This window comes from Planococcus citri, chromosome 3 (genome assembly GCF_950023065.1).
Source record: "Planococcus citri chromosome 3, ihPlaCitr1.1, whole genome shotgun sequence".
NCBI classification, from domain to species: domain Eukaryota; kingdom Metazoa; phylum Arthropoda; class Insecta; order Hemiptera; family Pseudococcidae; genus Planococcus; species Planococcus citri.
This window is the reverse complement of record NC_088679.1, coordinates 27,460,334-27,486,308: the sequence shown is the minus strand read 5'-3', so window position 1 is coordinate 27,486,308 and position 25,975 is coordinate 27,460,334. Positions and strand designations below refer to the sequence as shown.

The 25,975-nt window shown below is 33.4% G+C and overlaps 3 protein-coding genes and 1 long non-coding RNA gene across 10 annotated transcripts in view; 2 read left to right on the top strand and 2 right to left on the bottom strand.

The window, feature by feature from the left end:
- spict (magnesium transporter spict) overlaps positions 1–13,068 on the bottom strand; it is a 29,627-nt gene extending 16,559 nt beyond the window's left edge. For both annotated transcript variants that reach the window (XM_065354741.1, XM_065354743.1), the window contains exon 1: positions 12,737–13,068. In XM_065354741.1, coding sequence (XP_065210813.1) covers positions 12,737–12,824 — 88 coding nt within the window. In that variant the 5' untranslated portion in view covers positions 12,825–13,068. The remainder of the gene's footprint in view (positions 1–12,736) is intronic.
- LOC135840902 (uncharacterized) lies at positions 7,280–7,923 on the top strand. The gene is made up of 2 exons (XR_010557798.1): positions 7,280–7,566; positions 7,671–7,923. It is a non-coding gene; the product is annotated as an uncharacterized LOC135840902 (long non-coding RNA).
- Positions 13,069–13,625: 557 nt separating the features above from the next.
- On the top strand, positions 13,626–14,911 carry LOC135841774 (guanine nucleotide-binding protein subunit beta-like protein 1). The gene is made up of 2 exons (XM_065358949.1): positions 13,626–13,911; positions 13,992–14,911. Exons 1-2 carry the CDS (start codon positions 13,744–13,746, stop codon positions 14,814–14,816), a joined length of 993 nt encoding a protein of 330 aa, XP_065215021.1. The 5' UTR covers positions 13,626–13,743; the 3' UTR covers positions 14,817–14,911.
- A 3-nt stretch (positions 14,912–14,914) lies between these two features.
- On the bottom strand, positions 14,915–25,753 carry LOC135841772 (FK506-binding protein 5-like). 6 transcript variants are annotated; one of them, XM_065358940.1, is made up of 9 exons: positions 25,353–25,752; positions 24,935–25,288; positions 24,591–24,766; positions 23,991–24,128; positions 18,147–18,297; positions 17,609–17,629; positions 17,234–17,349; positions 15,562–15,924; positions 14,915–15,489 (listed from the first exon to the last, which is right to left on the bottom strand). In XM_065358940.1, the coding sequence occupies exons 1-9, from the start codon at positions 25,477–25,479 to the stop codon at positions 15,088–15,090; spliced, it is 1,848 nt and encodes a 615-aa protein (XP_065215012.1). In that variant the 5' UTR covers positions 25,480–25,752; the 3' UTR covers positions 14,915–15,087. The 6 variants fall into 6 exon arrangements, with proteins under 6 accessions (XP_065215012.1, XP_065215013.1, XP_065215015.1 ...); XM_065358941.1 differs by lacking the exon at positions 17,234–17,349 and adding an exon at positions 16,765–16,868; XM_065358943.1 differs by having other exon boundaries at positions 18,147–18,279.
- Positions 25,754–25,975: the final 222 nt, after the last annotated feature.

Below are 25,975 nucleotides of genomic sequence, written 5' to 3'. Positions count from 1 at the left end.
TAAGCAAAAGTCAGGGCTTCTTAACAGTTGTAGTCAATTTTGTTAAAAAGTAGGTAAGCACTTTTAACCAAAATTTTGCTAAAAAGCAAGAATATTTTGTTTAAAAAAAAGAGTTTCACAATTTTAGCATAAAAACAAGATTTTTTGGCAATTACTCGTATCATTGGCAAAAAATATTTTTTCTCAATTTTTGTCAAAAAACTTGGGCTATTTGGCAATTTTTTGGAAAAAAGTGGGACGTTTTGAAAATTTTAAACAAAAAAGCTCAATTTGGCGCGCTCAATTTCTCGATACAGATGTGATTTTTCAGCAATTCCGCTAAAAAGCGATATGCTTTGTCAATTTTTTGCAAAAAGCAAGAATTTTAAGCAATCATTGACAAAAAGTACATTTTTTGCAATTTTTGTCAAGTTTTGACAATTTCTGCCAAAAAAGCAAGACTTTTGAGATTTTTTATGAAAAAAAATTAGACTATTAGAAATTTTTGACGAGAAACAGAGATTTTAAGAAATTTTTAGCAAAAGACGAGGCTCTTTGGCAACTTTGAAAAACGTAAGATTTGTTACTATTTTAGTATTTTTGGAAAAAAGCGAGACATTTTTCGTTGAATGTTTTCTACACGAAGTAGCGCAAAGATTTGTATAGTCTAAATTGGATTTCGGAAATTTTTTTTCAAAAAGTAACTTTGGTAGGTAATTAAAATTTCAAAACAAAAGTAACCAGACGTTACTTTTAGCAACTTAAGTGAAACAAAATAAAATGACAAAAACATATTTTCATGTTGTTTTGAGATTTTTTGGAGGGGGGAGGTGGAGGAGATACTATTTTTATGCGAATCGATCATTTCGATTTTTCAACTGTCCAAAATATTTTTAAAAAGTGGCCAAAAGCACGTAAAATTTAGATGAAATTAATCAAAAATTGGTTTAAAAAATCGTCAGAACGGTAAAAAATTATAAAAAAACTGCCAACAGTTTGCAAAAATGAAAAAAATTACAAAATTGATACGAAAATGGCTGCTTTTAAAATTGTGGATTCGGTTTTATCAAAAAATTGAGATATTTTTTTCGCAATGAACGACTCAAAGTCATCGTTACGTTGGCCTCTAATCCCTCCTCCACCACATTGGCACATTTGAGTCAGAAAAATGGAGCTGGATTTTAAAATCTTCATTATTTTTCTCTAGGATTAAATTTTCATTGTTCATCTGACCAAGAAGAAGGACAATGGATGACTGAGGATCTCACAAGCGACGTGATTTTCAAAATTCATTCTAGCAAAAATGAAAACTTGAAATTTTTTCAATTAAAATGCTATTTATAGAATCTGCTAATCAGATCTTGATAATTTCATCTTCGCCAAAAAGACTGTTTACCCTATATTAAGCTATTTTGCGAAGCTTGAAGCATATCTACTAAAAAATATTGGTCAGAACTTTTTCATCGCCCTGTACGATGCACACTCCTCATCTTTTTCTCTCATCCTCCATTCCAACATCCAACACCACCCAAGACAAAGAGTAAGAAACACACACGCAAATTGTAATTTGTATCCAGCTCGTAAAAAAAAAAAGACTCGACCATCGTGTTTCCCATTCCCGTTCCCATTCCCACTTCCATTCCAAAACCCAACGAGCGATTTAAATCGCGATTGCCGCACCGCTGACCTTGGCGGTTAAAAACAAATCGCCAACTCGTTACCGATACACTTCCATCACATCAGACGACAATGAGAATGGGTTAATACCTAATTTTATCCTGTTCCGCGGACAACCTTCTCTTTCTGTTTTTAAAATCTCAATTTGAACGCACCGAGTATGTACATACATTATTACGTCTTTTCGTTTAAGGTAAAGTCAGATAAGAAAAGTAAATACAGTACATTTTTACCGGGATTGTGGGTGCCGGGGAGATGGGGGTCGTAATTACGCTACGTTGCGCGATTTCGTCGTCATTGCAAATTTTTTTCTTTCGTACGTAGGAACAACTTCATCGTCGCCGAGACTTCGACAACGCCTTCATTTTATCTGCCATTTTCGTACACATAAATTTATCCCATTATCGTCGTCATAATACGTTGTATTACAGAATACCTCGTGTATAAAAAACGCACACAAGTGTTAAAATATTGCCTCGAGTAATAACCGCTCCAACCTGAACACCATCGAGTGCCACTCCGACTCGTGTACCAAAAAAATAAAGAGCATACAAATTCCATCATCTCAGTACAGCATCGAGATGCGATATATGTACCTAATAATGAAACATATGCACGTGGATTAGGTATACTTATACGTGTGTACTGTGTACTTACATATATTCAATTACACCGCCTTAATTAGGTAATTTTTATCAAAACGAGTCATCGTCTCGTTTCATCATCGTACACAAATAAAATACTAACACACATAAGACTCGTTTATGTAGCTTGATTGTTCGGCGTAAAAAAAATCCCATCGTATTATCTTCTCATTTACACATGTTGTATGATGTAGTGATAAATATTTCATCAATAGAAATCTGAACTATTCGAATATACGTCAACAGAACAGAATAGAATGGAACTCGTAGAATAGGAAAGGAATCCCTCGAGATAGAGGAAAAACCAAAAGGAAGACGGAAATAGTACACTCGAAATCGCTAATATTCGTAATAGTTGTGTTTAAATCGCAGGAAATACCAACGAAATACCAATTGAAATATTTGTACGAGAAATGACGTCACTCAGGAACGCGCGAATGAAATCACTGATTTTCCGACGAACATCATGACATCAATAAATCTATGGACATATAACGGGGTATTCTTCCTTTGAATGAAGCAAATAGGGGGTAAAAGCTCAAAACGGAGTTCTTCAAATACACCTGCATCGATCACAGCTGAGAGAAGGGTCAAAATCAGAAACAAGAAAAAAATCAGCCAAGATCGAACAATAAATTAATCGACCAAACCACACAATTTACCTTAACATTTGGTATGAGTACACTTCAAATTGAGCTAAAAGAAAAACGTGCGATTATTACGAGAATTACGATTTGTGGGATTTGTAAACACCAAACACATTCATTGGTAAACGTTCAATTATAATACATAAATAGTGTATACCTAATCAAATGAACCGATAAGCAAATAACCCACACGAACGAACACATTTCCTTATCACTACCTTCAGTTCAGCTGTTTTATAATACCATTACCAAGGATTACTCTAATTGCTCTGATAATGCACCTTCGAAGCCCATCAAGTAATCAAAATTGCCTATTGAGAGAAAGAACGACGAACTCGGGTAAGGATGAGCGAGAGAACAGAGAAAGTTTTGTAGACCAAAAATTGCAGGTGGGAGAATAATGAATGAAGAACAAGTCATTTTTGATCTCATCGTGAAATTCTAACTAAAAACCACTTTACACGAGGCTACTTTTGAGGTAAAAAAAAAAATAGGAAGGCAAGTTTTAAGGGTGCTAAAACATGGTATCTGAGGGAATTTTTTTGAAAAAAATCACTACTTTTTTGGCTTTTTTCAATAAAATTTTCAAAAAACTCTCCACTCGACCCCTCCTTCACATACACAAAAAATTAACAGGGTGCCCATTATTTTTGGCAAGTCCTTTTTCCTGACTTTTCTTGGTTTCCCAGATCATTTTTTCCAATTTTCTATACATACTTACCCCATACTTCAATATAAAGAAGTGGAGGGGGAAGGTGGGATATTTTTTTCATAAGTTTTTTTACATACTGACTGAGTCGTGAGCTTTTGAAAATGTTTATTTCAACATGCCTAAAAACGACTTTATTTTTTGGTTTTTAAAATTTTAGATTTTGTAAGATATTTTTTTGAAGGACGTTGATTTTGAAAAAGAAAACAAAACATGCCCAAGCGAGGGCGAAAGCTCTTGGAAATTTGCATTTCGAGAGACATAAAAACGATTTCTTTGTAAAAAGTTCATTTTTCGCCTTTAAAAATTAATTTTTCAAAAAGAAATTTCCGTTTTGATGTTGAAAAAGAAAAGAAAACAAGCCCGAGCAAAGCGAGGGCAAAAGTTTTCGAAAATTTGTGAATTGATAAGTAGAAAATCATGTTTTTCTTTCATCACAGGCCCATATCCGAAATTTGCAATTGATTGTTTTTTTAAAATTCCAGGGTTTTTTTGTGAAAATTACAAAATCACCTGACATTTTCAGACCAACCAAATTCCCTGAGTTTTCCAGGTTTTCCAGGAGAATGAACACTCTAATTAACAAAGTCAAATTTTTCTCAGGAAAATTTTCAAAAAAATTGGAAAAAACAATACAAATGAACACATTGATTAAATTTTTCATTTTTTCACTACCTTTTTGTCTAAATTCACTACTTTTTCACCACGTTCTCTACTTTCACCACCAGTTAGATACCCTGTAAAAATGAAGGAGAAGATACAATATGAAAACAGTCGTAATTTTTCATCCTAGCGTGAAATCTTATACCCGACTCATTTTGGGATAGAATTAATTGTGAAGTCTGGTTTTCGGAGGCAAAACCTGAGGGAAAAGATGAAAAACGAAAACAGTCTTCATTTTTTAATTCAGCGTGAAATTCTAACCCACTTTGATGGGTCACTAGAGGAAGAAATCATAGTCAGGTTTTGGAGGGAGGCTGAAGCGGGGGGAGGGGAGCCACAAGAAAACAGTCACTAATTTTAGACTCAGCGAGAAATTCTAACCTACTTTGATGGGTTACACGGGTAGCTTCGATGTACCTATTTTAGTAATTTAATAAGTAGCTTTTCTGTCCTTTTCAAAACACACTATTTTCACAACCACCTCCCCTCCTCCCCCTCAACCCCAATAGAAGTGAACAAAAACCCAACCAATGTAATTCAATTTTTATGATTTTTTCGCACTTTTTCGATTTTTGGTAAATTTTTGAAAATTGAAAGTCAAAAATGAGAAAAAAACAAATTTTTACCAAATTGAACTAGAAAGCTGAAATTTGGAATATACCCTATATTTGACCCGTCAAATTGATTGGAAACGCTTTCAAACAGTTTTGAGCAGTTCTAAAGCTTCCAGCAGATATTTGAAAATTGAACTTTGCACAACATTTCACCAAATGCAATTAGAAGCCCAAATCAATTCTGCACCATAATTTCAACACGTTATAAGTTGCCTGGAGAAAGTTTCATGTTGTTTTGTAGCCTCCAACAACTTTTTTGGAATTTTTAGTTTTCCAAAAAAACGCCATAAAATCTGCCACTAGCAACTTTGGCAAGTATGCTCGGGATTGTTACTTGTTGATGACCCATTTGACCGATTTCACGCCATTTTTCCGAAATCGGCGGGTTCTAATTTTCGTAATTTGAAAATTTCAACAATTCATTGTTTTTGTTTTTTTTTTCATTTTTGACCCAAGTTTGATTTTCAGAAATTTACTAAAAATCGAAAAATGCACTTAAGTACCTGAAATTTTGGCTGGTGGTATATTTTTGTGTGATTTTTTGATTTGGCTTTGTCGGTTTCAAAATTTTTCATGCAAATTGAGATAACTTCCTTGTAAAAAATGAAAATTGTAAAAAAATTGGTTCATATCAGCTCAAACTTAACGCAGAGAATTTTTATGCATGAAACATGATAAAAGAAATGGCGTACCAATTTTTTTTTTAAATATCTGAAACGCAAATCTAAAAATACTCTCAATATATTTACTACTGCTGTATGATTCATTCGAAATAGAACCATGTATATAATTTAATATAAATTCTCTCTCAGTCGATATGTAGGTAAGTGATGATATGGTGCCGATTGGTGGGTTGAGAAAATCATTTTATTCAACACATGCCGGATGATGCTATCGAAATATATCCACACTAATGTAACACGTGTAAGGTTTAAAAAAATATCTGGTACTAGGTGCCTAATTTTGAGATAACGCCATTTCAGAATTTTTATAAACATTGAAAAACTGCCGACTGTGCCTTTTTTTTGAATTTTGGTTTATATTTTAAACATTTTGACCTGAGAGTAAAAGTACATAAGCATGTCTACTAGAGTCGACACTTTGCGATAAATAAGTTTATATTCTGTTCAATTTTTTCATCACAAAAAACTGCTTTTAGCAAAAATTAATTGATTTTATTGAAAATACATAATGTTTTTATGAATTTACAGAGTGGAACGAGTTTTAGCGCGGAGATTTTAATCTCAACTTCTGAAGATTTGCCTGGATTTTAATTCAAACTTTTTCATAATTCGAGTTTTTTTTGTGATAATTTTGAATTAATTTTTAGACAATTTTTGGATGCTTTGAGGGAAATATCCCATTTTTCCAGGACTCTACAGCAACAATAATCTATTATTGATGCCTTTCAAATTCCACTTTGCAGTATTTACGGAAATTAATACGCCTCTTTTCCACATTATCCAATTAATTTGAACTAGAATGTGTAAAGCAACAAAGCAACATGGCCTTATCACTATCATAAAACCAAATATCTCCCAAACGTACTTTGATAGCAAAAAAATATAAAACTTATCATCACGAAATGCAAAATCCTATCACTTTCCTGTTTACAAAAAAACACGTACCACGATTTGAAATTAATTCCTAAAAATTCATCAAACAATTCGATTATACATTTACGTATACTTATTATGTTTTCGGTTTCCCTCATCTCATCTACACAGTACAAGATAACAATTCGGCGCTAATTTAAAATTAAAAGCAATCGATTTTTTCACAGTCAATTACAATTATGCTAAAATAATAGAAAACTAATTCGTACACGCAATGCGATCAGGGTACCCATGTCCCCATATACTTAGTTGACTTGTAAACAATGCAAACTAGTCGATTAAGTGCTTTTCAGTAATTGACACCGTATAGCACGAGTGCATCTAAAAGACCATACACATTACACATTTTTAACGAAACATCAATTAGCAGTTATTACGCAGTGAGCTTTTTTTTTTTTAGCTTTCGTTCATCGTAAACGTGCACAAACCTACAGTATTTTTAGAGGTCGAGATAAATTACAACCGACAAGGAATAGAAATATAAAATCGTTTATTAGTTTGGCGTACTTTCGACAATGTGGCTCGAAGCCAGCGAAAAATTGAGCTTTAATGATTAAATTAAAACTAGCGAAATAATTAATTAGTATACGAAAAAAAAAAAAAAAAAAATACTAAAAAATAAAATCGTCGAGCGTCAACTCCACGCAGCTGTATTGTTTGCGTTTTTACTTCATATACCGTTCAAATACAGGAACTATTTTCGTTTGTTTTATTTATTTTGCAGAGTTGTAGAAGGTTTCTTTGCGACCAAAAAAATAAAAAAATCAAAGAAATTCTCTTACGTAAACCGACCCACACGGACCCAGGCTCAGGAGAAATCGAGATTTAAACGTGTACGCACTCGGTATATTATTGATGGTGATAATCGCGTTTATTAAGATGCCTTTGAGAAATCAATGAACTTAATTACAAGTAACGATCGTATATTCGTCGTCGGTGAATACAATCTCACAGTTAGACAATCAGATATGCGAACGTGCGAAGAATACCATAATAAACTTAACCCACTATTCTACGGTTGGTATTTTTCGTCATTGATCGCCACATCTTTATAATGTGTGCCTAATTGTAACATGGCCGAGTACTCGTACTTCAATGCATTATCTTATCTCTTTTCACAGGTATACGATTTGGAATAATAAAGTATTGATTGCGAGTTTGTTTTTCTGCGATAATTCCATCGCCTGTGTCAGAAAACTGTAAAGTGATAACGAGTGTGTAGAGTTCCAGACAGACTTAAAAAAAAAACAACTCATTGGAAAAGTATGAAGAAAAGAAGCTCTTTTTACAGGAAGCAGGAACAAATGCGCCAAATGAATGTACAGTTGAACATCTGTTGAAATAAATTGGAAATAAACACATTTCTGCATCAAATCAAGTTGTAATTGACTGATTTTTAGAAAAAAAATCTAACGTAATGATCTGTTGGGCATAGAGCAATTCATCACTAAGGTTCATGGGAGATAAGTCATAAAAAGCCTTTGCTTCAGTATCTATACTATAGTTGCAAAACTCATTCCATCTAAATCGATGTAATATTTTACTTCCAAGTCTCTGACTTCACCCAACATTTTTTTTCTCGCGTTATTTTACAAAATATACAACTTAATACTCTACTCGCAAAATCACCATAAAGGAATTTTTTGAATTTTTCACAATTTAAAAAATACTATGAAATCTTATGAATTGGCCTTTCGAGTCAAATTAGGAAAGCTTTCCTGGAAACGCAGGACAAAAGCAGAATGTTTAGTACGAATACGAAAATGAAGGAATTTCATATCTGAATTTCTTTTTGTCAAAATTTTTATTTTTTAGAATTTTTTATACCCCTAAGAACTTCTACTTTTACTACCACAATTATTTAAAAATTTCAATTTATAGGAAAAAGTTCCTTTTTTTGGTATTTCAGAAAAAAGTCATACTTTTTCAACTAAAATTGCAAAAACCACTACTATTTCGCAAAAAAGTTCAACTTTTTTTGAAAATAATGTGAAGAAGTTCCACAAAACCTGTTTCTAGACAAAACTGCCAAAAACTTCAACTTTTTTGTCAAAATTATCATAAGGACCTACTTTCTTGCTAAAATTATTGAAAAATTCCATTTTCCCGCCAAATTTTCTAAACGCACTCACTTTTTTCAAAATTACCCAGAAGTCCAACCGTTTCACCAAAAGTACCAAAAAGTTTTATTTTTTTAATCAAAATTTTCAGAAAGATCTGCTTGACTAGTAAGAGCTCGATAATTTTTCATTCGATGTTAACAGTAACTTTCAAAACTGAGCTTTTTTGGGCCAAATTCTGAGATTTTACTTCGTTGAAATCGTGAAAACGTGATTTTAACGTTTTTTTGAAGAGTAAAATCTCAGAATTTGACCCAAAATAGCTCAATTTTGAAAGTTACAGGTAAAATCGAATGAAAAATTATCGAGCACTTGCTAGTGTGTTTCAAATGTAAATTCTTCAAATTATTTGAAAAAATATACACAAACGCCTTTTTCAGGGGTGCCCAAAGTGGGAGACTCTAAAAAAAGGGTTCAAAATTTTGAATATACAAGGATCTTAATTAAACTTTTTCACCTAAGTAATTGAATATATGCCTCAAAACGTTACGTTTGGCGCAAATTCGCAGGTTTCCAGTTTTCCAGGGGTTCCCAAAATATCCAAATTACGAAAAATTGGAAAATTGGGTTTCTGAGTACCAGCGCAAAATTTTATTGAGCTAAAAATTTGGTCGGATGGAGGTCTTTTAGATACTAATAAACTGTACAAAGCTTTTTAGCGGGGTGTAAAGGGGTAGGTTCAAAATGGTAGTTCCAAAATTTTCCATAAATTAAAACCCCCCCAATTTCTGCTCCCGAGGGTCGAAAATGGAAAAATAGTCTCGTATAATGTTTAATGGGTTCAAGTAGATATTTTACGTTAATAAAGTTTTTAATAATAATACTCAGTGGTTCCAAAATTTTTTTTATTCGCGACTTTGGGGACCCCTGGAGCCCAAAAAATGGCCATTTGGAGTTAACTAACCACGGATTCGTATTTGGGGCATTTATTACAACATTTTAAGAGTGGTTCAGTCGATAACTGTCTGGTGCCAAAAAATGGCCTTATCGATACTCCTCCTTTGGTGAAAAAACAGAACGTTTCAGCAATTTTGTTTAAAAAGACTGATATTCTAATATTTCTGGCAAAGAAACAACATTTTAAGCAACTTTTGCAGAAAGCGGACTTTTTTCTAAATTTTAGCAAAAAAAACTTCTTAGTAATTTTCCAAAAAAATTAAAATTTTGTCATTTTGGTAAAAAAAAAAGAGCAGGACTTTTAGACAATTTTGGCAAACAAGATAACACTTTTTGTCAATTTTTACAAAAACTATAATTTCTAATAATTTTGGTAAAAAACGTAGGTCTTTTTGACAATTTTGGCAAAAGTGGTCTGTTTGATAGTTTTTTCTTAAAAAAGTAATTTTTTTGATAATTTTGGTGAAAATTGGAATTTTTAGATGATTTTGGTCAAAAACAAAAATCTTATTGGCACTTTTGGCAAAAAATTTGGGACTTTTGGGCAATTCTTGCAAAAAAGTACGATTTTCTGACATTTTTGACATTAAAGTAGGTCCAACGCCTTTTTGACAATTTTAGCAAAATAGCAAAACAACAGCAAGATGCAAAACACACGAGCAAAAAGGACAATAACATATATGTATTGTATAACAAAGGAAGATCAGGACTATTCGGCATGATGTTCAAAAAACGTCAGAAGGGTGTACAATTTTTGACAATTTTCAGTTTCCAACATTTAAACCATCATCGCTCTTCATCTTATTTTTCTGAATATTTACTTTTTCAAAAATTATTTTTAAAAAATATAACTTTTTTGCAATTTTTTGATTTTCATTCATTCTCTGAACGTTTCTTCCATTCAAAAGCAGAATTTTTAATGAAAAAATTGTACCTTCAATTTCGAAAGTTGTGCACTAGATGAGTCGTAAGACGTTGAATGACGTCAGAACACATTGGAAAAAATCTTGACCGTTAAGTCTCTGTCTCTTATACCTTTATTTTTTACTCCAGGTTTATTAATAAACATTTTTTTTAAAAGTTTAATAATGTCAATTCATACCCTTTATACAAAGGTGTTTTTTCAGCCATAGTCAGCGTAAGCATACCAAAAATGTGAAAAAATGTCAAATGTATGTAAAATAATCAAGTATGTAGTATTAATCTGAAATGGAAAGGAAATGCAATAACGTAAGCAATGAGTAATTCCTGAGTCACTTCCTCATTTTTTCATGAGATACATAGCACTTTGCTTCTACGCATTACAAATTGTTTTAAACGACTGAAGGAGGAAAAGAGGGTAAAAGTTGCAAAAAAAATCAAAATCAAGACGAGTTAGTGCAACAAATCTTGATTTTAGAGGGTAACATTAAATTTGATCTGGAATTAAAAAAACGCAATTTTTCCACCTCCTTCTTCCTAATTCGATAAGGTATTTTTCTTTCATTAGTTTTCGAAGCGACAAAATTATAAATCATTACGAACAAACAATATACTCGAGACTACTCGAAAAAATGTAACGTGATAAATTTCCTTGATGCGAAATTTTTAAATTGATGTACTCGATGGGACACTGAAAAAAAAAATTAACATTGGGTGATAAAATTGCAGCCCAATGTTGTCTCGAGCATAGATACTTAAAAGCATATGGAACCAAACTCGAAAAATAAAAACATCTTTAGATACACGTGGAGGGCACAGTGGTACTCAGAATATACGCAGAAAAAATAACGGCCACTGTCGCGTCATTCATGTCGTCGTCACTCGTGATTAGATCAACGAACTCGACAAAGCAGAAATGAATAAGTTTTTGAAATTTTTTTACATTTTTATAGTCTTATTGGTAAACTGAACATAAATTTATATCGATCAGTGACAAAAATAGATTCCATGAAACCATGAAATAATTCATTACGTATCGATCAGTAAATTGGCAAAACACCATGATCTTCGAATACCTTTCGAATGACGATATAAAATTGAGCAATTTAAAAGTACAGGCAGACGAAAAAAAGGAAGATGATACAACAATTTTATAGAATCCATTAAAACATTTGGTACTCGATAAATTTTCACCAGCATGACCTTTTCTCATTAACGCTCCATTCGTGATTCTTTTCATCTTTTGCCATCACTTAAGAAGATGTATTGAAAATGAACAAAAACATTCCGATAATCATTCAATCTCCGTATATACTACAACAGTGCATCTAATAATGGAGTGAATTTTTAAAAACAATTTGCACGATGGTGAAAAAATTGTTAACAGAGTTCATCATCGTGTAGTTGAACTAATGATCGGTTGAACTGAGCCTTCGTTTACAAATCGAGTAGTAAAAAATTGTATGCAATGTATTTGGAAACAATTCACGTGAAATATGCGACCGATCATCGATCTCCGGTAGTTTATTTTCTTGATTACGAGCACGTAACAGAATACGTGATATTTCAGAAATTTTGTGCAATTTAATTACACATTAGTACTATTTACTCGAGAAGTCATGCAAACAAGTGAGTTATCTACAAAGTACAACTGAAAAGGGGGCGTTTTATTATGTATAAACCAAACAATAACGAACGAAATTTGACGAGGTGAAAATCTATGCGTTCTTCATTTAGCAAACTGAAAAAAATCTGTAAACAGTACTCTACTCAATACACATAACTATAACATACGTATCAATTCAACTTCGTTAAATATTTATATCATTTTAATAGAAAGTACGAAGTTCAAGATATTTCTGACGTCTGCTATGACTAATTGTAATCCTTTTATCACTATCTAATCATTCAAAAAACAGTTCAGATTCAACACTGATGAAATTAAACTGAGGCTAAAATCTTTTCCAAACGTATCAATAATCCGATAATGCGAACAATTTCTCAAAACTGTTTCAGCACGAGTCGATTTCATGTTATTTTGCATACTCAACTTATCAGCTGCAAAAAATTAGCAACCTGATTTTAATTTAAATGAGTAGGTAAATGAATTATTCCGAAAGAATATGCAACACGATCGTGATAACACGTTACGATTGACAATTTTGATTCCGATTGTTTACATTACGATGGGCAATACAAATTTGCAACACACCCTTAGAATATTGATATCTAATTAACAATCAACTTACCAATGAAAATTGTGGAACCGACAGCTAATCCAACGCCGATTGCAAAATCTATCTTGTTAATTTCTCCGCCTAATTTGTTACCTGACATGTTAAGTTACTGGAAGACTTCCGAAGTTTGGTGAAACAAAATGGATACGATCAAGATGGTTTGATTGTTAAAAAATAAATGTGTTCGAACATGTTCAACCGGCATTAACCATCATCTCAATTTTAAAACAGAAACTAATAAATTAATTATTATAAATAATTTTTAAATAGAAATTTTTATTCACTCCATCACGACGTTTTTATCACGCTATCACTCAACTAACTTGTTTTCTTCAATGGATGGTGTCATTTTTTTCGTGGAAGGAATGAAACATCCGATGTTCATGTTGGGTCTTTAGCAGGATAAAAAATTACTTTTGTTCGATGATTGAAGCTTCTTTTGTTTTTTAATCATCCAAGAGATTTAATGATTAATTTTTTAAAATGTTGTCTGTTTTCTGCTCGATTTTGATTTTTGATATTTAAAAAACCAAGACGAGTTTATTCCTGTTGAAAAACAATAAAAATATTTATAATTCACTTACACAGAACTGAGAAAATCACATCTCAATATTACTTAAACTGTGAAAATGAAAACCTGGAATCAGTGCGTCCAAACCTGTAGATATTGACCAAAATTTGCACAATAATTTTATTTTTGACCTTTCTATGCGAATTAAATTTATATTAAATAAATTTTTATAATTAAAAAACTTAATTTACAATTTATAAAACTAAGAAACGTTGAAAAATGCGATGAAATCAGCATTCAGCAGATAATCTCAACGATCGAAACATTTTCCAATCTTCTTGAGATTGGCTAACATGATTTGGCGAAATGATAAGAATTAATTCAAATTTTCAAAAAATCAAAATATTTTCGTAATTCGTTTCGATATCTTCGAGAAATTGATATTAAAATTGAATAAAACGAAATATAATTCCGGTATAATTGAAATGTAATCATACTAAACAGCAAAATGAGTTCATTTCCAGACTCGAATTCGCCTTCAGATCCTCCTGCACCATTATTCATCATGAAAGCTGATATGACTTCAGTCCACTGTGTGCTCTTCGCAGACTTCGCCGGTGAAGAACATTTATATGCGGGAACTATCGATGGCATCGTGCACATATGGAATTTAAAGGTACGAGTTTTGACTTTTGATACTCCTATGATTTGATAGATCATCTAACATCTATCCTAATTGTACGTGTTCATTTACAGACGAGACGTAGGATGAAAACACTTCAGCAAAGTGATAGTCCTTGTTTATCTCTGCACGTATTCGATGATCATCTAATAACTCAGGATAAAGCCGGTCTGCTCAAGATCTGGAAGTGTACTGAAGGAGATTTCAAATGTATATATTCCAAGAATTTCGATAACTTTTCATTTTGTAGAATAAGTTTCTTGAAACGAGAAGTTTCGTATTTAGCAATACCTCAGTCAGAATCAAAAATCGATGTTTACAGTCTGAAAGAAAACACTCCTATCTTCCACGGTTCTTTTCAATGCTCTGAACTGAACGGTAAAAAACTGGGCGATGTCATAGTGCTGAAAATCATCGTGATAAATTCTACAGAATATATCGCAGCTATGTACGAAGGTGGCATGTTTTTACTATGGAATGTTTCGAGTAAAAAAATTGTCATTGAAGATCAGTTAACCAATGATACACCAATGTGTTTTGATTTTGATTCGGATAACTTGCAAGGAGTATGTGGTACTAGTGGCGATAGCATAAATGTATTTAAAATGAACACCAAAGGTAGTATAATCAAACGAAAATCTATTAAAATGAAAAATTCGGGTACTGGAAGTTTATGTATTCGACCTGATAGAAAAATACTAGCAGCTGGTTGCTGGGATGGAAGAATAAGGATTTTTTCGTGGAAAAATTTGAAACTTTTGGTTGTTTTAGAGTGTCACGAAGAAACTGTTTTGGATGTTGCTTTTTCTCGTGATTTTACTCAAAACTCTCAATGTAAATATTTATTAGGCGGAGGTTCTAGTGATAGAAAAATTTCTCTGTGGGATATTTACAATTAGGTAATTTTAATTATTCATTGTTTTTGTTATTTTTTTTTTTACTGTTTTGCGTTTATATTTCATTTTCCTTAATATAAATTTCGTGAAAGTAAGAATCATTTTAATTAAAATAAAAACAAGCTTAATTGCGATTTATTTCGAACAACTTACAACTACGGTCTAACAACAACAAAACATATTGAAATGAAAACCAAGCTTGCTGACTTCCATAAAAATAACTCCTTACCGAATAAAAAAATGAAAATAAGTAACACCAATTTAAAGTCAAAAATTATAGTTCAGTATGCTCCTCATCCTTTGATTCTATAACGTTCCGGTCATTTCCACCAGCAACAATTTCATTATTATCAAAATCAACTTCAAGACCATCTCTTACTTCTTCATCTTCTTCCACTTCGATTTCTACCTCCTCTTCTTCTTCTTCTTCTTCAACCTCTTCCTCCTCTTCTTCCTCAACTTCTTCTTCCTCATCTTCTTCTTCTTCCACTTCTTCAACTTCTTCTACTTCCTCTTCTTCAGTTTCTTCCTCTTCAACTTCTATGATTTCTTCTTCATATTCTTCTTCTTCTTCTGGTGAGGAATGTCGTCCATTATGGTCTTCGGTACCATTCTGAGTTTTGTGATCACTATTTACATGATTCTTTTCGCGATTTAAATTCGCTTTTTCATTATCCTGAAAAAAATATATCAAAATTTGAGTACAAGTCTTTCCCAAATTTGACACTTGAATAACTTTTACACTTACAATATCAGGTGAAATGACATTCAGAGTAACTTTACTCTCTAAAATGACGGAAGATTCGGTGGCAACGTTTTCAGTACGAGCATCGCTGATCAGAATTTCAGAATTAACTGGAACATTTCCAGATAACAAGATTTCTTGAGGTATTTCAGGAACAGGAGCTGGTTTGACGTGAGGAGGAGTTGTTGATCGTTTCCACGGTTGACCGTTTTCGCAGCTTTCGTTCAGTTCCATTCCGACAACTTTTATAACGCCGTTTAATTTCTCGGGTTTTTCTGATTGTTCTTCTTGAACAATTTTTTTCGTCACAGGTTCATCTTGCTTCTCCTTTATCACATCTTTAGCTTCGTTTGAGGAAACCGCCTCCTGTGAAATTCAACAAATCACTTATTAGCTGATCAAAATTCTTTTAGATTTTTCATTCAAGTATAGGAAACACATCTTTCAAAAATTTAAACATTTTATGTTTTTATCACAAATTTTCGCCAAAAAAAAAAAGTATAAAGGCGTATTTCCATTGATTAAAAATACTACATCACACGAAATATACTTTAATAAACTTTAATAAAGCACTGCTGCAGCTACAAAAGCTTCGCAGATTAAAAAAATGTGATAATTTGCAAAAAGCCACTAGAAATAGCGAAATCCATAGAACTGAAGGTTAGCTACGCTTTGAGTTGATGAAAGAAATGAGTTCAAGTAGGCAACTACGAAATTCCGCTCATTTCCACAAATTCAGCAAGGAAACGAATTTCTAACGGAATCTGACGCTAAAAAATGTTGATAGGTACGAAAGAAAGAACGTCATCATCTACTTTAAGTTTTTTTTCAACCCCTTATGTTTCTCACTATAAGGATTTAATAAAACGTACAGATTAGATAAGTACTCGAAAAATGTTCAAATCTAATTTTTTTCAATAACAGAAATTTTTTAGATAGGTAGCAATAATTTACAGCAGTTCCAAAAACATTACCTACCTATTCAAGACTACATTTGAGACGAAGTAACCTACATTTCTATCTTCAACCTCCCTACTCCTGTCATCTATTCGTATATAAAAGTCCAAATTACATCTTTGAAAGAAGAAAGTAAAATACAAACGCGCAAATGAAATTTTAATTAACAAGCTCTAGACGAAAAATTACTCGAAAACGACAAAGCACAAATTAGAAAGAAGGCAAGCTAAACCACTTCAAATTTAATACCTCAGTCGGCTGCTTTAGGTCAGCCTCATCTTTACTATCGTTCTTCTCTCTTTCTAAGATGTCACGATTAACTTCTTGCAGAAGACTCGACAGGGCTGTCACTACTGAACCCGAATAACACAAGTTCACGTATCAATTCGTACAAAAAGCTTAATAAAATACAACTAAGTACCATTTAAAAATAGCTTTGATTTTCGATTTGTGAAGATACAAGAAATACCCCTATAGTTCCTATCAGACTTATTTTCCCCTAATTTTACACAGCGTTATCCAAAACTATGGGAAACAAAAATCAAAATAATAAATGAAAAAGAGCGACAAACAGGTTGCAAAATGTATCACAAAAGTACATGAAAAGCGTAACAAAAACGAAAAAAAAAATCAAAAGACTTTCAAAGGCATGCATAGTGCGCGTTTAACGTTGGTCAAAAATTACAGCGAAAAAACATTACTCTTTATTCCCTCTCACCTCATTTAGAGGCTTCGCTAATGTCATAGAAACCAAATTCATTTGTTTAACTATGCGATCCATAGTAGCCTCTGTTTCTGCCAACCTTCTACGTAAATGATCTATTTCAATATCTCCTAAAATTACGTAAATTTTAAATAGGTACATTTGTGCAGTTACTTCCGCTCACGTTTTCATTTCTTGTTTTATTTTACGCGTGAGGAGATTTCCTTTTCTTTGGAAATAATGTAAAAAGCCTAGGGTGTTTTGTAATTTCAATAGTATAAAATATTGTGCTGGTGCACAATCGTGTTAATAATAAATCATTCTAATTCAAAATTTATCCAGTAAGTATGGAAATAATCGTCATTTTATAATGATACATGATACACTTACTCATATCTTTCTCTTGCCATCCTGACAATATCGTGAGCATGAAGAAATATTTCATATTTAAAATTTTAAAACAACATAAGATAAACAAGTGGCCTATTTCGAAAATTGAAGGGGTAAAATACGTTTTCAAAATCCAAGACTTCCAAGAGCCAAAATCCAATTTTGACCATGGGGTTGGTAGTACTTTGAAAAAAAAAAACAAAACTATACCTATTATGCCTTTTTGCCTATCATGCAATTGAAGGGGCTACAAATGATTTTTACTTTCACAGAATCGCGATGAAAAAAATAAATGCGGAAATGAATACTTCGTCAAAAAATAAAGTAATTTTGTTTTTTCTTACTCTAAAAAGAGGGGGAAAGGAGTGTCTTTAAGTGCAAGTCTGATTTTGGAGGAGAAAATTGGTGCACCAAATAATCTCTGACTCTATCTATTTTTTTTCACATCTGGATTATTTTTTTTTGAAAATTTTCAGGACATAGGTACCAATTCTGACTCTGGGGATCAACAAAGATTCTATTTTGTATACCTACCTACCTAATTTTGAAGCCGGATCCGCAACATTATTGGAGTTGATTTTTTCATGATGGTCGTTACTACTAAAAACATTTTTGCAGAAGTCTGGATCATGCGTGAAATTACTTTGAGCATCTTGTTTCTTACTCAGCAGCTGTAAATATATAGTAGTCTACAATCCACGAACGTAAAAGTGTTACCCTACTGAACTTTTTTGCTTACTAAAAAAATTATCCGGCAAAATGTAGAAGGGACCCGCGAAAACCCAAAACACATGATTTCAATTTTTCAAAATTGCACAATAGGGGGCTGGAGCCTCAAAGGGGTGTATTTATGAACGTGGGCGCTACCAAAAAAATGAAACGTAGTCGTGAAGGGTGTCACCGCCAGATACCAAATATGTGTTTTGTTCTGTTGGAAATTAGCACAAACGGATTTTATTGCACTTTAAATGCAGTTTTTATGCATTTTTGATGATTAAATCGTTCTGTAGTCATAAGTATGCGCGGCTACCGAAAAATTTTTGTGAAACTGGTTCGAAAAGATTATTTCCAACCGAACTGAAAAAAAACGGCTGAAAAATACCTGCACAATGACGAGTAATGGCGCAGAGAGGTGGTTGAGAGGTTACCCCCACCCCCACCCTGAAATTTAGTTTGACATTTTTCCCCCCGAAGTACTCGTGCGACCTATCAAAATGTATTAAAATTTCGCGTAGAATACGATTATACCATTATATTTTTAATTTCAACCCTTCTGTGCCTCTCTCCCCCGCCCTAAATTGTAGTTCGACAATTTTTTTTATGAATAATCCCATGCGACCTATCAAAATGCATCAAAATTTTGCATAAAATCTGAATATACCACTAATTTTGAATTTTAACCCTTGTGTGCCCCCTCCCCCACCGTAAAGTGTACTTTGACAAATTTCTTTTTTAATTCTTACTTTAACGTGAAACCATCGCTGTTCTTGTAAAAAAAAATGACAATAAATGTATTCTATGTAATTGCACGTCATGTTTAAACACAGAATCCATGAGTGATGATTACACAGACAGTAATTTCGACTAACAAGGGAACCTCTTGAGATGTTACTCTCCGATTTGAACGGGACCGCGATTTTTGGAAAGAGCATAGTCTAAAACCCCCAAAACCAAATTTTCAGCTGCGCAAGTTCATTTTTCGCTTTTTGGCAAATTTTTTAAAATTCAGAATTGACATGTTTTTGGCGATTTATGCTTTTTTTAGAAAAAGTACGTACTTGATCAATAAAAATGGTCCAAATAAGTCCCAAAAGTAGTACATATTAATTACCCAAATCCAAATTTCATCATTTCCAGCCATTCTGGAGCTTCCAGCGCGATTTTTCAATTTCTCTAGAATTTTGAATTTGCTCCAGAAGGCGTGAACATGAAGTTGGACAGCTAAAAATCGAGTTGTATATTACACTTGACCTGTTCAACGAGTTTATCCACATTTGAGCCTATTTTGAGTGACACTTCAGAAGTGGCTTTTTGACCAGATTTTTTCAAAATTGAAAAATCCAAAAAATCAAAAGTTTCCCGTTTGTGTGGAAATTTTTGAAATTCACGCGAATCGCTGTATTTTGTCCGTAACTAACCCCCCAAATCAAAATTTCACAATTTCCAGCCATTCTGGAGCCTCCAGCGCGATTTTTCAAATTCTCCAGAATTTTGAATTTGCTCCAGAAGGCGTGAATATGCAGTTGGGCAGCCAAAATCGAGTTGTGTATTATACTCAATCTGTTTAACGAGTTCATCTACATTCGAGCCAATTTTGGGAGTGACACCCCAAGAGTGGTAATCGAAAAATGAACTTGGGCAGCTGAAAATTTGGTTTTGGGGGTTTTACACTATGCTCTTTCCGAAAACCGCGGTCCCGTTCAAATCGGAGTATGGCACCTCAAGAGGTTCCCTTGAAAATTTTAGTTTCTAGATGGTAAGAATATTTGGTTACTGTACAATAATTAGTAAGAATAAGTACCTATTCGGTTGCACAATTTTCATTTTTATTTTGTCATAAACTTTTAAAATTTTATTTATCATCTTAAAAACAACATTGGATGAGGAGAGGGGCACAAAAAAGTAGAAATTGAAAATTAATGACATATTCGGATTCTATGCGAAATTTTAGTGCATTTTAATGGGTCACACGTGAGTATTCACAAAAAACTTGTCAAAGAGCACTGTAGGGTGGGCAAGGGCACACAAGGGTTAAAATTCAAAACTGATGTTATATTCGGATTCTACGCAAAATTTTAGTGTATTTTGATGGGTCGCATGCGAGTATTCGCAAAAAAGGTGTCAAAGTACACTTTACGGTGGGGGAGGGGGCACACAAGGGTTAAAATTCAAAATTAGTGGTATATTCAGATTTTATGCAAAATTTTGATGTATTTTGATAGGTCGCATGGGATTATTCATAAAAAAAATTGTCGAACTACAATTTAGGGCGGGGGAGAGAGGCACAGAAGGGTTGAAATTAAAAATATAATGGTATAATCGTATTCTACGCGAAATTTTAATACATTTTGATAGGTCGCACGAGTACTTCGGGGGGAAAAATGTCAAACTAAATTTCAGGGTGGGGGTGGGGGTAACCTCTCAACCACCTCTCTGCGCCATTACTCGTCATTGTGCAGGTATTTTTCAGCCGTTTTTTTTCAGTTCGGTTGGAAATAATCTTTTCGAACCAGTTTCACAAAAATTTTTCGGTAGCCGCGCATACTTATGACTACAGAACGATTTAATCATCAAAAATGCATAAAAACTGCATTTAAAGTGCAATAAAATCCGTTTGTGCTAATTTCCAACAGAACAAAACACATATTTGGTATCTGGCGGTGACACCCTTCACGACTACGTTTCATTTTTTTGGTAGCGCCCACGTTCATAAATACACCCCTTTGAGGCTCCAGCCCCCTATTGTGCAATTTTGAAAAATTGAAATCATGTGTTTTGGGTTTTCGCGGGTCCCTTCTACATTTTGCCGGATAATTTTTTTAGTAAGCAAAAAATTTCAGTAAAATCGATTTCTAACATACTTTTGGCTCCGTGGATTGTAGACTATAGTTTAAAGATGTGAATAAACTTGAATTGACTTAAACAATATTCACCCAGGGTGAGTATGGAAATTGATGAATTTTTAAATATTGTCAAAAATGAGCTGTGATGGTTCAAAACCATAAACTATTTTACAGTGATGGAAACCGTTATGATAACGGTACCAGTACTGGTACTGGTACTGTACCAAAAAAAAGGATGGTACTGGTACAGATATTGGTACTGTACCAATAAAAAATGCGGTATTGGTATCTGTACCGGTATTATAGTGGTATGAGACTTGTATACCGGTACAATACCGGTATAATACCGGTATACCGATATAATACCGGTATAATATCGGTATATCGGTACCAGAGATGTTGCGATTCTCAGGCTAAAAGAATCGCGGTTCTCAAATTGCGATTCTATGATTTTTGTAATAGAATCGTTTGTTTGCGGTTCTTTATGCATAGGAACCGCGGTTCTACTCTAGGTTCTCATTTGCGGTTCCCATTTTTTTTTAAATTTTGAAATCAGACAAATATTGAGCAAAGCAACGAAAAAAAATTCCCTTTACTTTTTAGTTTTAAACCTACACTACTTGTAGTCCGGCATTTGACAATAGGAGTAATTGCACCCCCCCCCCCCCCGTCGATCCTCCGCGACAACTTTTTTCTTAAAGAGGACATCCTAATCCTAAGGAACATTTTAAAGCAAACTTGCCAAAAAAAAGTTGGTCTTACTTACAAAATAACGGCCATTTTGATTGACAGGTCAGCCGAAATCGCAGATTTTGCGTTTTAACATAGGACTTGCAATAACTTTTTCAAACTTTATAAAGGTAGATCGAAAGATCATGCAAAAATTTATCACTTGTCAAAATTTCAAGCGCTAAAGTGGGTTTTTCGATTTTTGGTGAATTTTTGAAAATCAAATTTAGGCCAAAAATGAGGGGAAAAAAATCAAAATTTTACCAAATTGACCAAGAAAGCTGAAATTTGGGATATACCCTATTTTTGACATGCCAAATCGATTGGAAACGGTTTCAACACGTTTTGAGCAGTTCTGGAGCCTCCAGCAGATTTTTGAAACTCGAAATTCTCACAAAATTCCATCAAATTGGAGTTGTAAAGCTGAAATGTATTCTAAAAACTAATTTCAATACGCTACGAAGTACTGCAGGTGAATTTCAAGTCATTTTAGAGCCTCCAACGCATTTTTTGAAAATTATTGGAGCCTCCAGTAGATTTTTGAAACTTGAAATTTCCCCAAAATTTCATCAAACCAAGATGGACAGTCGAAATTCATTCTACAAACTGATTTCAATACGCTACGAAGTTGGTTGATGGTGAATTTCAAGTCGTTTTGGAGCCTTCCGCAACTCTTTGAAAGGTTGTATGTCGTTTTTTTGAAAAATTGAAATTTCCTAACAGTAGCTCAGAGTGTGTTAAAAATTTAAAATTGGAGTGTAGAGTAAATTTCAACTTTCCATCTCCATTTGATGAAATTTTGTGAAACTTTAAAGTTTCAAAAATCTGCTGGAGGCTCCAGTAATTTTCAAAAAAAGTCGCTGGAGGGCCTAAAATTACTTGAACACACCTGAAGTCGTCTTCAGAGGGTGTTAAAATTGGAGTGTACAGTAAATTTTAGCTTTCCATCTCCATTTGATGAAATTTTGTGAAAATTTAAAGTTTAAAAAATCTGCTGGAGGTTTCAGGAATTTTCAAAAAATCGCTGGAGGCTCCAAAACGACTTGAAATTCACATGCAGTACTTTGTAGCGTATTGAAATTAGTTTTTGGAATACATTTTAGCTTTACAACTCTAATTCGATGGAATTTTGTGAGAATTTCGAGCTTCAAAAATCTGCTGGAGGCTCCAGAACTGCTCAAAACGTATTGAAACCGTTTCCAATTTATTTGGCATGTCGAAAATAGGGTATATCCCAAATTTTAGTTTTCTTGGTCAATTTGGTAAAATTTTGATTTTTTTCCTCATTTTTGGCCTAAAAATTTGATTTTCAAAAATTCACCAAAAATCAAAAAACGCACTTTAGCGCTTGAAATTTTGACAGGTGATAAATTTTTGCATGATCTTTCGATCTACTTTTATAAGGTTTGAAAAAGTTTGTGCAAGTCCTTTGTTGAAACGCAAAATCTGCGATTTCGGCTGACCTGTCAATCAAAATGGTCACCATTTTGTAAGTAAGGCCAACTTTTTTTTGGCAAGTTTGCTTTAAAATGTTCCTTGGGATGTCCCCTGTAAGAAAAAAGTTGTCCCGGAGGATCAGCAGGGGGAGTGCAATTACTCCTATTGTCATATGTCGGACTATTAGGGGAAAAATTGAAGAAGTCAACTGTGAAATTTCACATTTATTTGGCAAAATCTTGAAAATTTGGGAGCCGCAAATGCAGATTAGCGATTCATTACGCGATTCGAATCGCAACAACCCTGATCGTAAGTAGAGGTCATTTTATAACATGTCTTGACGTTTTTTGAAAATTTACTTTTTTTTACTCGAAATTGTGAAAAACAGGCTGTACCGGTATTGTACCGGTTTCAATGATGTACCGAAAACGGCGTATCAATACCGGTATACCGGTATTACACTGTTAAAAATATTGCTCCATACCGGTATTGATAACGGTATTGTACCGAAAACAATTCCGGTACTGGTATTTTGGTACTGGTACAAATTTTACTAAAAATAGCGGTACGGTAGCGGGATTTTTACCGGTACGAATACCGGTTACCATCCCTGCTATTTTACGAAATGAAATGAGCAAAGAATTGTTATTTACCCTTAGAATAGTGTAAGTGAAAAAGGCAACTATTGCTATAGTGTACATTGGCATTAGAATTCCCATTGTTCCACTTCCTTTTTGATGAGCAACATAACCGCTTCCACCAACGGTTGGTCGCATCCCTGGTACTGGTGGCTGAAAATAAACACATATTGAATACCTGCTACATGACCGAATTATTTATTTTTATACTTTTATAAACATTCTTTCTCGTTTGTTTTTCTTTTACCTAACTACTCCATTTTTGCTATATTTTTCCATTAAGTTTTTTTTCTCGTAGAAGATGACTAGGGAAGGATGATAGACATGGCAGGGGGGAAATGTGCAAATTTCCTATCAAACATCGTAATGATAAATATTCGGCACCTTGTTTGTGAACATGAGCGGGACAAGGTCGTACAAATGCAAATATGTTGGAAATACTTCGCGATAATATAAGTCTTGGAAAAATTCCAATAAGAAAATTTTGCCAAATAAAATAAAATAAGCTACTCTATTTCGGTCTAATTTTAAATAAAAATTGTAAGTTGAATCGAACAATACTTCGCACCTTGTTTTTTATTCCAATTTATTTCATAATACCAACCAAACGCTTACTTTTTTGCCAGGTATGGCTTCGTGTTGAATGGTGGTAATTGGAGGCGAAATATCTTCATCGTGATAGATGATATCTTCTTCGATACGTTCCTTTCGAATGGGAGGTGTTGTTTTCCTAAAAGCTGGATGTAAAGCTTCAGGTTTAGCTCTGGGTTTGCGATCTTGGCGATAATAATCTTTCAAAAAAAACAAAATTTAAAAATATTAATTCTCATACCTATCTATAGCGAGAAGCTTGCATTTTATTAGTAGGTAACACAATGCACACTCGAAAAAAAAAAGTATTAGAGCACTTCAAAGTTCAAATCACACACCAGTCTGAAAATGTCTTCAGTTAATCTTACTTGTAGGCGTAGAGATATTGTATTTCTTCACTCTATGAGGAGTACCCAAAAGATCCAAAGTCACGTCGAAATGATATTTCAAACAAAGTGACTTATTAAAGGTACGGATATCGACCAAAACATTCTTATATTTCACGTCTAATGATATAATGTCTTTTAATAAAACATTGATGTCGATATCACAGGTTTCCAGTACAACATTTCGGCATAATTTAACAGCATCCTTATTGAGTCGATTTGCAGAAAAGTAGAAATTACTACTGTACTTATCCGACGACTTCAATACCATTGTGCATAACTCATTCACTAGTTTAACACCATTTACATCCTTATCCAATAAAACGTCGCAACATCCTATTGTGAAAATAATTATAGGTTTAGATAGACGAATTTAATTAAATTTCAAAGTAAAACTTACCATCTGAGCTGACAGACACAGAGCCTTTGAGCATGGGGTAAAATATATTGGGCCATAATACAGCAAAACAGGCAATCACCGTGCCCAAAATGCAGATAGATTTTCCAGTGCTTATTTCGTGAGCCATGATGAGCTTAAACTTTAAGGAATTTCCATTCCAAATAAAAAAAATATTAAAGTAGGTGTCGGAGGAGCTATTAATAAATAAATAAATTTAAAATAAATCGCGATTCAAGACATATTATTCAAATGATTCTCACTACCACAGTCGCAAAATAAAGAGAAAATTCGACGAAATGAAAATTTAATTCGAAATATCGATCGATGCAGTAAAAGTTCATCCCGATTCGTAACTTTGACCGAACTTTACACCTCGGTTTCGTTTCGGATTCTCCCGGTTTTTTTCGCTCGCAAAAGTTTTTGAAACAGTGTAGCCATTTTAGTGGCTTGTCGAAGAGTGATAAGGCAATTACGCGTTATTGTAAACATTTATAGTGATCTATTTTCATGGTGAGGTGAGTATTCGTCGGGTAGGTTTCTTTTTACGAGCTTTACTTTTTACGAGTACGAGATTATATTTTTGATGAAAAAGAGTAATTAATATCGATATAATTTACATGTAG

What these genes read in the sequence shown, in the direction of transcription:
- LOC135841772 (XM_065358940.1), bottom strand. Translation starts at nt 25,479, where the DNA reads ATGGCTCACGAAATAAGCACTGGAAAATCTATCTGCATTTTGGGCACG. An exon ending in TGTGTCTGTCAGCTCAGATG is followed by an intron (nt 25,289 to 25,352) that starts GTAAGTTTTACT and finishes TTTTCACAATAG; the next exon opens with GATGTTGCGACGTTTTATTG. An exon ending in CAATATCTCTACGCCTACAA is followed by an intron (nt 24,767 to 24,934) that starts GTAAGATTAACT and finishes TTTTTTTGAAAG; the next exon opens with ATTATTATCGCCAAGATCGC.
- LOC135841774 (XM_065358949.1), top strand. Translation starts at nt 13,744, where the DNA reads ATGAGTTCATTTCCAGACTCGAATTCGCCTTCAGATCCTCCTGCACCA. An exon ending in TGCACATATGGAATTTAAAG is followed by an intron (nt 13,912 to 13,991) that starts GTACGAGTTTTG and finishes GTTCATTTACAG; the next exon opens with ACGAGACGTAGGATGAAAAC.